We start from the raw sequence: 12,701 nt of genomic DNA, 5'->3' as shown, positions 1-12,701 counted from the left end.
AAGATTGCCTTCGAGAACTCTTACTGCCTTCCTGCCCTCGACGGAAAAGAACCTTTTATCATTTAAAAGTAGGCCGTACCTGAGTGTCGGAACCGTACAGTCATAATAAACCAAAACAAACACAATAAACAAGGGAAAGGGAAGGTTTTTGAATGGTCCTAAGACTTATTCCCGTACTATAATCAAAAATGTGGATTTGTTATTGCTTCAGAACAGCCACTAATTTGACCAGCTTGGATGTTTGCTGAAAAAAAAAAAAAAAAAACGCAATGAGTTACAAAAGCCACACCAAGTGATAAATTAGCATTCAATTCGATTTCAACACCGCAACTAAAATTTGTGCAGCACCCAACATTTTTTTTTTTTTTTAAATCCTTCATCTCGTCTCAGGAGCAGTCGGTGAAGGTGGTCACCATGTTCCCCCTGCGCTGAGTCACCGTCCTGCAGTGCTGCTTCGCCGAACCTTGAAATCTGCTCTCGGTTCTGGCAGTGTGGGTGTTGAAGAAGAACATTTTCTCCAAGTCCTCATACATGTCGTCGAACATTCCTCCGCCGAAGCTCCCCTGCTGGAAGCTTCTCCGCTGCCGGTTCATCGCCTCCTTGTGAGCCTGGAAGTGGCTGTCAAAGTGTCTCTTTTGGTGCGACTGATGATGCGAGTGGAAGTGGTGCTGGTGTTGTTGACCGAACGGGTCAAAGTCTTTGAAGATATCGTCGAAATTGAAGTTGAAGGACTGGAAGTGCTGCCTGAAGTTGTAGTCGCCGCCGCCTCCTCTACCTCCTTGGTAAGCTTCTCCTGATGAGGCAGAGTGGCCAAACTGGTCATACTCTCGCCGCCTCTTATCATCCGATAACGTTTCATAAGCTAAAAGAAGCAAACAGACGTAAAGTGAGCGTCAGTATTTTAATATCAATACACAGTAGAGCATTCAAAAAGAGTTTCTTGTAATTAAGCTCTGATGCACATCATGTGTTGGACACAGCAAGCGGGAGGATAAGGCTGCTATTGTCAGATGAGGTCAAGATTGAAATGTGATGTCACATCCTGAGAACACCACTGCCTGGTGAAACATAGTGGATGCAGCATCATGCTGTGGGGATGTCTTTCTTTAGCAAGGGCAGGGGAGCCAGTCAGTTGATGGGAGGATGAACTATGAAGTTTGTAATGTAAAAAAAGAAAAAAGCTTTTCACTTTATGAATACTTTTAAAAGGTGCTCTAAAGTTCAACAAAAGCCATGGAAAAAAAACTTGGAGTACCTTAGCTTAAAACATAGATGACTTGTATGAACAAAATTAGTTAATTAATAAGAAGAAAATATCTTTTCTCAAAAGATTTCATCCTGTCTCATACTAATAATGTACAAATTAAAGACTTTTCAATAAAAGCTCATTCTACTTGACCGGAATTTCACTGAATGATCGGTACGAATTAATTAACTTTCCTACATTGTGTCTGAACTAATGTTAGAGTTTTTGCACATTTCCTGTTTCAAAATATCAAAAGTTTCCAGATAAAGATTAATTGGTCACCTTTTGTTTTTTATATAGCATTTTGATATTTTAAGCAGAATAGGGGTTTTTTTGTTTGTTTTTTCCGTACAATGGCAACTATTGTATGTATTCTTGTATTTTATGTTTCAATAAAGGCTCATATGGAAGATATTCAGATTTTTTAGTTAAATAGGGGGATTTCAGACTTTAGGTCTGCATACAAATCTAGATATTAGTAGGTTTTGTATCATGATTAAGGACACAGTACATTTAATTTGATTTACATGAACAGTTTGTTGCAACTCGGCACATTCTCGGCACGTTAAATAGCATGATGCATAAAAACTGTGGTAATTTTTTAAAAATCAAGATAATCATACAATAAGATAAGGATAATCGCTTAGCAGGCCCGTCTTAAACTTTAGTTTACTCTGGAATTACTATTTGGATTTTAACTTAACTTTATGTCTCTATTCTTAACATAGTAAAGAAACCGAAGTAAACTCCCTTCCTACCACAAAAGAGGAAATTCAAAACACAGCAGAGTAGTGGCATAAAAATTACTTTTAAAGAAACTTGTCAAGCTGAATGTGACAATTTAAGTCAATTTTCACAACAGGAGGAACGTATTTTAAAGTACCTGACAAACACTTTACAGACCAACTTGTAAAAGAAAACACTTCCTTGACGTAATAGGAAAACTATGATGAATCACTGGCATACCTTCTGCTATTTCTCTGAACTTCGCCTCTGCATCTGCGCCCTTGTTTCTGTCAGGGTGATACTTCAGAGCCAGTTTATGGAAAGCCTTCTTGATCTGGCGCTCCGTGGCATCTCTGGGCACCCCCAGGATCTCATAGTAGTCTCTCTTAGCCAGGATGAACTCCGAGATGAGAAGAATGTGAACTGCGAGAAGCAGCATCGACTGCGCCGTGGCCATACTGACAGTTTTAACACCCGTTAGCTATAATAAAAGCAGAACGTATACCGGACATAAAACGTTTAAAATAAACAATGAAGTTCAAAATTGGATAACAGAAAATTAAAGCAGGTAAACGTTGCTTAACGGTTGTTTTTTTTTTCGCTAGTTGTTTTAACAGAGCCTTTAAGCTGATGATGGGGACTCAATGGAACAGACTAGAAACTTTCGATCAGTTTTTAGCAGTAACAAATCTTATTAAAAACACAATTCTCTATTTTCAGTCACAAATAAGCCCTTTGTACACTAGAAACCGTTATTTTTACAGAAATCCGAACAGTTACCTGCAGAGGAATTTATGTACAGCCTCGGGGGTTCTTCTTGTCACCCGCCAACAGCTCCAGCTGATGCGAAACGAAACCCTGCAACTGTTGACAACAAGCATTCTTGAGCCTAAATAACACGACTCGCATTCCTATTGGTCCGTTACTGAACACACTGACTCTGAAGGCTGTGATTGGTGGGAATTTTGCGCACGTGGAGGTTTGAGAGCAGGGGACTTGACTGAGAGGAGTCTGAAAAAGAGTAGCAGTATGAAAAGATAATTACAGGTTTTTTCCTTCCGTGTTTGGGTTCCGTTGCTAACTTTAGATTAGGTAAAGTCAAACATCTTATTTAACAGACTATACATCTTAATTTTATTTAGCTTATATTTGTAATATTCCTAAGCCTTTTTCTTTAAATATGTTTTTGAATAAAACTTTGACGTTTATAATCTTTCTTGTTAGATATTGTATTGCACCCTTTCTCCCTTCGGTGAGGAATTAGACAACTAGTATAGTTTCTGTCTTTAAGCCCTTTTTTATTTTGTTACATTTGCTTGGATTTTTCAATCCATATTTTTACATGTAAATGTTTTAATGCGCATCTGTTGAGTAACTGTGCGGTGGGTACGCACGATTTGTCAACCGGCGAGACAGAACTAGACTTCCCGGATTTTTGTAGTTAGCTGACAATTTCACATTCCGTTTCAGCTGGGGAATACGCATACCCATTCAAGATGCGCCGATGTCGGCGTCATTTTCAACAAATTTTTAATCAGTCAACTTTTTAATTTGTAACAACAAATAGACATGTATTCTCTGGACGTTTTCCCTCCATTTAAGAAACTCCTTCAACTCCACTCCAATCATCACGCCGGCTGATGGTGAAGGATTCAACTCAATGTGTTGGCTAAATAAATAAATAAACGTCACCTCCGCCATTCGCACAGCATACCGGAAGTAGACTTTTTCGAGATTTTTCGCGTTAAAAATATCCTTAAACGTGTTGTGTCAAGGTGTTTCCATGCGGCTTCACAGAGGAGATGCCACGATACTGCGCAGAAAAGCTTTGTCGAAACCGTGGAGGGACTTCATCAAAACAAGACAAGAAAATCAGCTTTTATCCGTAAGTTTTCTGTTTGCATAGTTTTTTCTCAGCTATTTTAATCAGGCATTTACCATCACCGTTATAAATTGCTTATAGTGACGGTACGGCAGGTTCATGTTTGTGCTAGACTGAAATAAACTACTAGGAGTAACGGAATTGCTTAATATTACTCATCTTTAAAGCTGCATGCAAAACCTTTCTCCATCAAACCTGATAAGAATACAATAGATCACATTGATATAACATGCAATCAGTTTCTGGATTTGTTTTGACATTTTAAGGTAAAGTGTCATTTAGTCAAAATGAACTTATTATGAAAGGGGAGAAAGGTGTATAGTGTGTTTAACTATCTAAGAGGCTCAGTTCAATTTCAGTTCAGTTTCATAATTCACAATAATCTTTCATTCAGGTTAATTATTAATATCCTTTATTGTTCTCCTTCTGCATAGTTTTCCCTTGCAGGACAAGACCAGGCTCCAAAAATGGGTAAACAACATGAGGCGGGGGGAGTGGACCCCAAGTCGGCATCAGTATCTCTGCAGCGAGCACTTCACAGAGGACTGCTTTGATATTCGCTGGGGTATCCGATATCTGAAGAATACAGCTTTTCCCACCCTTTTTCCCTCAGTTGAGAATGTATGTAGTAACCTCCATGAAAGAAAATGTTTAAAGAAAATTTGTTTGAGTTTACAGATGTTTAACACTGCAGCTATATTTTTTTCTATCCTGAATCCACAGCAGATACGTGTGTTGCATTGCTGTGAATTAACTGCAGTACTCTCTTTCATCCAAGGAATGTGAAGACAAGGTTACCCTTCAGAGAAGTCCTAAAGCCAAATCCCCGTCACAAGCTGAGGACTTTGAGCGTGATACCACTAGGATGCCTCTCATTTTGAGAAAAATGCACCCACCTGTTAAAGAAGAGTCTGCGATGCTGCTCAAAGTCCCTCTCTTCCAAGAATCAGAGATCACTTCTCAGTCAAGTCTACCTGAGACACACACTACTGTCTGCGAGGTAACAGGTGACAGTGGAGTTTCAGCAATGCCCTGCCTCACTCCGGCGATGTGCTCCGAAGAGCAAACTGACTCGATTGTGACCGTGTTGTGCTGCGAGACACTAGGCCCTCACTCCAGCAATGCACATTGTGCTTCTTTTGCAGCAGACCAGAGCCAGACATTTCGTTTTGTGCCTGTGGGATCGATGAGAGACAAATCTCTGGGGAGTTTTGCAGAGGAGACTGAGCCCAGCGACAGAGAGCATGTTTTGGTTCACGAACACTCGTACTGCAGACCAGACACCGACAAAGACGAGTTGTGGAGTAAGATCGTGAATCTGCACGCAAAGATCTTGGAACTGGACCGTAGAGAGGAGAGCACTGTGGCTAAAATCCACACTTTAGAGAATGAGATTTCACTCCTGAAGAGGGATGGGGCAGTTTTTAAAGAGAAGCAGAAAATTTTAGAAGATTATATATCATCTATTTTACTCTGATCTTTAGACATTTGACTTGTGTTATTATTGCTTTTTCTGCAGCTAATTTTGGTCAATTATTTGTCTTGGGTGAAACAGCTTCTGCAACATGCTACTATATGTGCAGGTCTGATGATGTCCACGTGGTGGCACTGTGGTCATTTTCATTGCTTAACAGCTGTACAGGCCTATTGGACAAATTAGAATATTTTTGAAAAGGCCATTTATTTCAAGAACATTATCGCTTAGTAAAACATTTTATAATAATAATTACATACAGATGGATGTTTTAAAGTCTTTATATCTGTTAATTATGCTGACATTTAAAATTAAAATAGAATATCAGACCAATTAAAAAAAAAAACATTTTTAATATAAAAATGTAGTCATAATGAAAAATATGCTTTATACCTGCTTAAATGTTGTCAATTTTCAAAAGGTACTTTTATCCTGACAAATGAGCCTAATCAGGACACATATTCTAATTTATTAACGTATCTATTTTTAAATGTGAACTGCACATTTCACTTTTTCTCTGAATGGTCCTAAATTTCATTTTACAACCTGCCACCAATCTACAAGATGATTTAAATTCATTTTGGCTATTCAGCTTCATAATCCTCCCCATACTGTAGTCATCAATTTTTCAGGCTTTCCGTGTGGCGTTCGGAAAACTATTCACCACTTTTCACGTCTGTATGACTATCAATCATAATAAAATAGAGTATGGAGAAATGTAAAAATGTTTTCCACACTTTTATTCCTTTCTAGTCACCATAGTGACCACCATTTCACCTCTTTCTTCACCTACCACATCGAGTCTCGAGCATTGTAGGAATAATTATCTTGAAAATCTTGAGCTCAAGCACTAACGAAGGTTTTGATGGGCCGATGGGATTTGAAATATTTGTAGATTAACAACTGTTAATTCCTTAATTGCTTACTTTCGTTAAGTGTACATTTAAGTTAAGTTGTCTTTTTATATTAAACTTGTCAATCAAGTAATTTGGAAGCTAAGAAAACTGCGGAAATTTGATATGAAAAATCTCATTTTTTCTGGCCCACTTTTTGGGGATGTAATTTTTAATGGAACAGCCGATGTATCACAAATCCTTTGACCACAGTGGTGTGCTACTATTTTTTTAATAAAACAACTGGTGTGACAAGTTGGCACAAAAACTAGTCAAAAGAATGAATTATTTAGATTTTTTTTTCTCTTGCATGTTTTTCTCAATGTTTAAGACACAGGTGTTTATAAATCCGGTATAAATACTCTTTCTTGTCACATTGCATCTGCTCAATCAGCAGTCACTAGTGCGCCCCCAAGCGTCTGACTAACACTTTGGAAATTTGAATAATTGATGCCCACAAAGCATGACAAGGCCATAAGAAGATAGCGAGGCTTTTCCAGGAAGCAGTTTCCGCCTGTTTGCAATTCGACTAGGTAGAAAAATAAATGAAAAAAACAGCTAACAGGATTTGCTGAGGTCAAGCTGAGGTCTTGGAAAACTTGGAAAAACTTTTGACGGAAGAAATTGCAAGTGGGTTTACAAATAATCAAAAGCCTGGATTGAATATATTGACAGCCATGTCTGCTGTAATAACATCTTTTAGGATGCATCATAAAAGTATTTTCTTTTCTGTATCCTTCACTTAAAATTTTCCTTCAAAAATTTGCAAGTGGACTTCGAAATGAGGCCGATGTGCATCATCGCTAAAGCTAAAAGAAGCAAAGGGTGAACACTGCCTGACAAAGGACGTCTCATCAACTGTCACTACTATGCTTTCATATTCCGGCCTTTTTGAAATAAATTGCTGTATTCCTTTAAAAATGGGCTTCTCAGAATTCCCCTTCTTCCCCCTCCCATTAAGTCTGTAGTGATGGTTTTATACAATGCAATTACATGAGCACAAACCTGCAGCAGGATTTATCTCCCACTTCTCCACCCTCGGGCTTTGAGTTAGTCACAGTTGTATTTTGGCTGCATCAGATAGTTAATCTTATTTGAAGCAGATATAAAACAAAGCGCCACGGGCTCTCAGGAACATTCTTATCTTTCTTTTTTCTTCCTTTATTTTTTTTCACTTGACGTGAACGTCAGCATGTGTTTCGAAATGGGCATGTCTCTTCTCTGTGTCGTCTTGACGGGAATTTCTACGGCAAATTAGATCATTTATATGGTGACACAGCCACGGCATACGCACTAATGGGCACGTCCTGTTGACGGGCTGCTGCAAATTGGCAGACATGGATGGGCTTGTGAGGTGCAAGGGAAAACACGAGGCAAACTACTGCACTAGGCTTTGCTGGAATGGAAAAGAGAACGTAATTCATATTCAAAATGGGAATAAAGTCAGTCTGGCGAAGTGTGAAGCTGCAGGAAAAGAAGTCATGCCTACGTTGTAAACCGAAATCTACATTTCTCCTACAAAAGGACATTCAATCATCCTGTGGGGGATGTAGGTTTAAGAAACTATGACTCATAATTATGCCTGATTTGACTTCAGAAAAATACAGATCTTTGCCTTGGTTAAACAAACAGTGAACCTTAAAGACAAAGCACTTTGAAGTATGTAGAAGTAAGAGCAAGAGGAAGGACAATCTGAAAGCAAAAACTGTCAAAGCTCACGTTCCTCCACCGGTTTTATATGCAGGGACGACGTAAACACAGTTTAATGCTAAGAATGTATGTGATGTCACTTACTGTTAGGGGTCAACCATAGCAAAACATACAAACTGGCTAAAATGCTCACAGAAAAAAATCTCAGGTTTTCTAGTAATCATGAAAGATGTTGAAAATATCAATTATTTAATAGCGTATTGTCTTGACCCAGACAAAGTCTGAATGGTGTTTTCTAGCTGAAAGCTTCATTTTGTTTCATACCAAAATGAAGTCAAGTAAGACTTCATTTTGTTTCAACTGGGAAAAACTGAAATTAAAATACATTTGCAAGGTCAACTTTCTAGATGTGACAATTTATTTTCATTTATGTCTGAAAACTGAATTTTAACATGCCTGTTTCTACTCCCAGCCTCCACATGTCCTGTTTACCCACAGCTTCACACTGACATGAATAAAAATCCCCCGAATGTTTATGTCTCTGATTGCTCATTTCTGTTTCATCTTGGTCCAGCTGGAGACAATCCCCCATGCAGTCACTGCAGCGCCTTCTGAAAAGATAAACCCTGTTTGAATATATTTGTGTTCTGTTCCTTTGCCGGTTTCCCCGCAGTCTGCTAAGTATACACCTCTGTCTTTTGTACAAAGGAGCGAGAGGATATTTTTTGCCAACAGAGAGCACAAACAGATGTGCTTTTCTTCCTCAAAGTCTTCTCCATGCAGTTCAACAAAGGATCGCTTCAGCTCAGTCGTCACAGGTAGGAATCTGTAGAAATCTTGTTAATTATTTCTCGTTTTCTTATGATGTTCAATTGAGAGTTTCTTTGAGGTTTTTTCTCAGCTGTAGTAGAGATATATCCAAGGGTTTGTGCAGCTGTTGAGACTGGCGAGCAGCATGATAATAGAAAATATGGGACCTGCAAGATAAAAAAATAAATAAATGTGATGAAACACTGATGTCATACTCACAACCTGGGAGTCTTTATGCACTTGCTGCAGGTCGTCTTCCTGTTTGATGGAACGACAAGCATGTTGTAGCTACTACAGGCACTAGAACATTCTTAAAAGATTATTTAAATCACGTAATAATAAAAGTAATGTATATAAAAGTAATGTATAGATTCATTACGCAGAGATTTCTTTCAGCAGAGCCTTAGACAATTTGAATATTACATAAGATCAATAAGATATTATTTTAAGACAGAAATGTCATGTTGTCATGTTTATGGCGAAGTCTGCTGATTTGACTGTTATCGAGCTGACACCGCTCATCACTGAGAGAAAGCCTCAAAAAGTGCTAAAAAAAAAAAAAAAAAGAGCCCGCCTTCGCACACTACTGCAACTAAGCACACTAATGTAAAATTGAGTGGAAGAAAAACGCACTAGCGATATCTATTTTTGGAAATACAGCTTAAACAGAATGAATCCAGGTCACAAACTTAAGTGAACAGTGCACTCAAGAACGGCTCCAGCCCAGGGGCCCACATTCTACATCCAGCCCGGCTGAAACCAACCTTGCGTAGGCGCGCTGATTGGGCTCCACGCCGACCACAGCTGCACGACAAAAAAGGGGCTCCAGCACACCGAGTACGCCATTATAATCACAAAAGTCATTTTCACCGTCTTGAGCATTGCGTTGGAGACCCCCTTCGTGCCTGCGCGCCCCGACTGCAGAGCCTTCCTCTTCATGTTGAAGTAGATTGTTGTGCAGATCCTCATCTGGCAAAACAACAAGATGACCGCGGGCAGCGCGAACACTGCCAGAGTGATCCAGCTGATGTAGATCCTGCTCCCCCAGGGCTCGACGAACGTCGCCCAGCAGTCATACAGGTTCACCTCCACCTCCTGGAGGGAGAAGATGAAGAGCTGCGGGGCGCTGAAGACGAGGGAGATGAGCCACGCTGCGCCTATGGAGATGTACCTCCTGAAGGAGCCCTCCAGGAAGGAGACCATGGGCTTGCAGACGGCGTGGTAGCGGTCAATAGCCATGGCCACAATCATGTAGGCGGAGGCGAACATCCCGACCACCTGCAAGTACTTCACGAGGCGGCAGAGGAAGTCCGTCCCGCGGAACCTGTGCGTAATTTCCATGGAAAGCTGCGGCAAGACTTGGAAAAAAGCCACCACCAGATCCGCTAGACACAGGTGCAAGAGGAAAAGCTGCGTCCGCGAGTTCCTCTTCCTCCTCTTCCACAGGGTGACCAAGAAGAAAAGGTTGCCACATGTGGCAAACACAAAAATTAACCCCAGAACTCCGGCTCTGAGGAGCGCAAAACGGACGGCTTCGTCTTCATCTGCTGCCATCGTAGGACTACTGCTGCTGCTGGGATCCATTTAGACTGAGAAAAAAATATATATGTATATATTTATATATATTGTCGTTCCCAAGTGGCTTGAAATCAGTAACCTCTTTTTAAAAAATGGGATTTTGCCTTTTTGCCGAAGCACAAACGAAACGCGTCGCAGGTGTCAGCGATGACTGTGAGAAGAGAAGGGAGGAGGGGGGCTGAAGTATGACTAATGTCAATGTTATCGCTAATACTACACACACACTGAGATAAATGTTTTAAATAATCACGATTTATTTGAGAGTAACAAACATTATTTAACCATCTACAAAAAAGTCCATATTTATAGAATGTATTTCATAGGGACTGCGTGATGAACACAAAGTAGTGTGTAATTAAGTGGAAGGCAAAACAAAATACATGCTTTTGTCTTTGTCAGCTTTGCACATCTAGACACAGAATTTATGTAGCTTGGATGGAAAGCAACATAAATGTGAAGTCTTGCCTGACATTCTCTTAGATTTTATTCAGAACTTTGACTGGACCATTCTGACACATGAACACCCTCTGATCTACACGGCTCTTTGTGCAGCCCTGCTGTAAGGTGAACCTTTGCCCGGGTTTGAGGTGTTTTGCAGCCTCTGACAGGTTTTATTCTCTGTATTTACCCGAATCCATCTTCTCCAACAACTACTGAGAAGCTCCCCTGTGCCTACTGAACAAAATCTTCCCCACAGAGTGATGGTGCACTTATCTGCAAACTGGTCCTCTAATCTATTACTTTCAGCCGTGGCTCTTCACTTGTTTAGCGCAATTGGTTTGTATGAACAGAGAGTAAAAATGGCCAAATACCGCAGTGTTTTGTTCACCTCGTTACATTTTTGAATACTTTTCCTCCTCCTTTACAGTAACACACAACGTGGTGTTTGTTTCATATAAAATCCCCCTCTCGTCCTCTCTTATAAATAATTATGACCCTTGAGCGACAGAGAGTTAGCTTTTCCATTAAGGAAATGCTTGATTAGAGATTTCCATTAAAGAGTCAACTGGGATCTAGTCTTAATCTGTTTTTTTATCCAACTTTCTTTATTGCATTTTACAACTTGACCCTTAATCTGTTTTGATTAGACGACTAAAGGTCTTGATTTACTTGAACATTTCAACCACGTGAGCTTTTGTTGTTTTGTGCCGGCTTTACTGAGAAGCCTGAAACTCAATTCAGTCACCGTCACTAAGGAGCAGTGACTCTCCACTCATGACAAATGACTCTTGATCTATACTCTATTTCATGGCAGGTTGGTGTTGTGAATGAAGGATTTGCATTCTCTCTCTCTCTCTCTCTTTCTCTTTCTTTCTCTTTCTCTCTTTCTTTCTTGCATTGCTTCTCTCCTCTCTTGTTTACTTTTGATTTTAGTTTCTAAGAACTTACCTCAAACTTTGCTTTTTCTCTGAAAATCAATAAATCAAAGAGCTTTTTTTTTTTTACAAGCTATTCACACATAACACACCCCTTTTACAGAATGGAGTGCCTTTTCGGGGAATCAATCTCTGCAATTTTCTAAAGCAGATATTTAAGTTTTTGAAAAAAATAAAAGAAGTAAATTGATAAGCAGAAAGGTTTCAGAAATTTGCTTCTTGAACACGGTGTGTTTAGTCTTTGCATCTACCTTTGCCTGGCAATTTATCTGTGTGAATCTCTCAAATTAGGAAGAAAATGCGGGAAACAAAAGGACATGCAAAATGAGTAACACCTCAGAGACCTTACAGCAATTTCCTGTTTCATGCCAAGAAATCATTATGTGTAATTTTGAGCTTTAGAACAAGGATTTTTCCTACTGTACAAAAATCTGCTGCTTATTTTCTGGGTTATGTTGTTTTATTTATTTATTTTTTGCCTTGTATGTACTGTAACCCACAGAGAACCCAACTTCCTATTGTTCTTAGTTTAAAATATAGATTCCATTGGATAATATGGCTCATATTATTCAATATATACCAGTATTAACAAAGGGATGGGCAAGGACCAGGAAAAAAAATTCAGTGGAAATAATTTGTGATTACATTAAGCTCTAATTGTGAGAATATGAATTATTTCTATTTTATGAACCTTAAAGATTGTGTCCATTCTTGACTTATCCTAATTTTCAAAACACTATTTCTTATCATTGAAGAAGCAAATAAAGAATTTGAATGGTTAAAAGCATATAGTTTTAAAAGTGCTTGATTTCAGCAATTTTTGTTAGCTGCATACATGTAAATTAAAATTTTTCCTAGCACTAAACATCATAATTTCAATTTTTTTTCCCTTTACTGCGTGATAATTTCTTATTGTTAAAGCATTTTAAAGCATTTCAAATTACATTCCATTCCCTTTCTACCAATTTGTGAAATCTAAAATACATACATTATATTATATTAAATAGGCTATCTACTATCATTCTTGTCCAACATCAGTGTTTGACCTCACCAATGCACTTATTGA

General features: G+C 39.0%; 3 protein-coding genes across 4 annotated transcripts; 1 reads left to right on the top strand and 2 right to left on the bottom strand.

Moving 5' to 3' along the window:
- Positions 1-247: 247 nt before the first annotated feature.
- On the bottom strand, positions 248-2,854 carry LOC122826712 (dnaJ homolog subfamily B member 9-like). The gene is made up of 3 exons (XM_044108889.1): positions 2,753-2,854; positions 2,213-2,453; positions 248-862 (listed from the first exon to the last, which is right to left on the bottom strand). The coding sequence occupies exons 2-3, from the start codon at positions 2,427-2,429 to the stop codon at positions 387-389; spliced, it is 693 nt and encodes a 230-aa protein (XP_043964824.1). The 5' UTR covers positions 2,430-2,453; positions 2,753-2,854; the 3' UTR covers positions 248-386.
- A 146-nt stretch (positions 2,855-3,000) lies between these two features.
- Positions 3,001-7,411, top strand: LOC122826707 (THAP domain-containing protein 5-like). 2 transcript variants are annotated; one of them, XM_044108884.1, is made up of 4 exons: positions 3,001-3,019; positions 3,748-3,857; positions 4,289-4,475; positions 4,633-7,411. In XM_044108884.1, the coding sequence occupies exons 2-4, from the start codon at positions 3,775-3,777 to the stop codon at positions 5,329-5,331; spliced, it is 969 nt and encodes a 322-aa protein (XP_043964819.1). In that variant the 5' UTR covers positions 3,001-3,019; positions 3,748-3,774; the 3' UTR covers positions 5,332-7,411. The 2 variants fall into 2 exon arrangements, with proteins under 2 accessions (XP_043964819.1, XP_043964818.1); XM_044108883.1 differs by lacking the exon at positions 3,001-3,019 and having other exon boundaries at positions 3,664-3,857.
- A 100-nt stretch (positions 7,412-7,511) lies between these two features.
- Positions 7,512-10,269, bottom strand: avpr2l (arginine vasopressin receptor 2, like). The gene is made up of 2 exons (XM_044108888.1): positions 9,446-10,269; positions 7,512-8,848 (listed from the first exon to the last, which is right to left on the bottom strand). Exons 1-2 carry the CDS (start codon positions 10,263-10,265, stop codon positions 8,769-8,771), a joined length of 900 nt encoding a protein of 299 aa, XP_043964823.1. The 5' UTR covers positions 10,266-10,269; the 3' UTR covers positions 7,512-8,768.
- Positions 10,270-12,701: the final 2,432 nt, after the last annotated feature.

This window comes from Gambusia affinis, linkage group LG23 (genome assembly GCF_019740435.1).
Source record: "Gambusia affinis linkage group LG23, SWU_Gaff_1.0, whole genome shotgun sequence".
In the NCBI taxonomy this organism is placed as follows: domain Eukaryota; kingdom Metazoa; phylum Chordata; class Actinopteri; order Cyprinodontiformes; family Poeciliidae; genus Gambusia; species Gambusia affinis.
Note: the sequence above shows the minus strand (reverse complement) of the source record. Positions and strands in the feature narration are given on the sequence as shown.

Coding starts and splice junctions, on each gene's coding strand:
- LOC122826712 (XM_044108889.1), bottom strand. CDS start 2,429: ATGGCCACGGCGCAGTCGATGCTGCTTCTCGCAGTTCACATTCTTCTC. Junction 863..2,212: donor GTTCAGAGAAATAGCAGAAG/GTATGCCAGTGA, acceptor TGCTTCTTTTAG/CTTATGAAACGTTATCGGAT.
- LOC122826707 (XM_044108884.1), top strand. CDS start 3,775: ATGCCACGATACTGCGCAGAAAAGCTTTGTCGAAACCGTGGAGGGACT. Junction 3,858..4,288: donor AAGAAAATCAGCTTTTATCC/GTAAGTTTTCTG, acceptor CCTTCTGCATAG/TTTTCCCTTGCAGGACAAGA. Junction 4,476..4,632: donor TTTTTCCCTCAGTTGAGAAT/GTATGTAGTAAC, acceptor CTTTCATCCAAG/GAATGTGAAGACAAGGTTAC.
- avpr2l (XM_044108888.1), bottom strand. CDS start 10,265: ATGGATCCCAGCAGCAGCAGTAGTCCTACGATGGCAGCAGATGAAGAC. Junction 8,849..9,445: donor AATCAGCGCGCCTACGCAAG/GTTGGTTTCAGC, acceptor TTTATCTTGCAG/GTCCCATATTTTCTATTATC.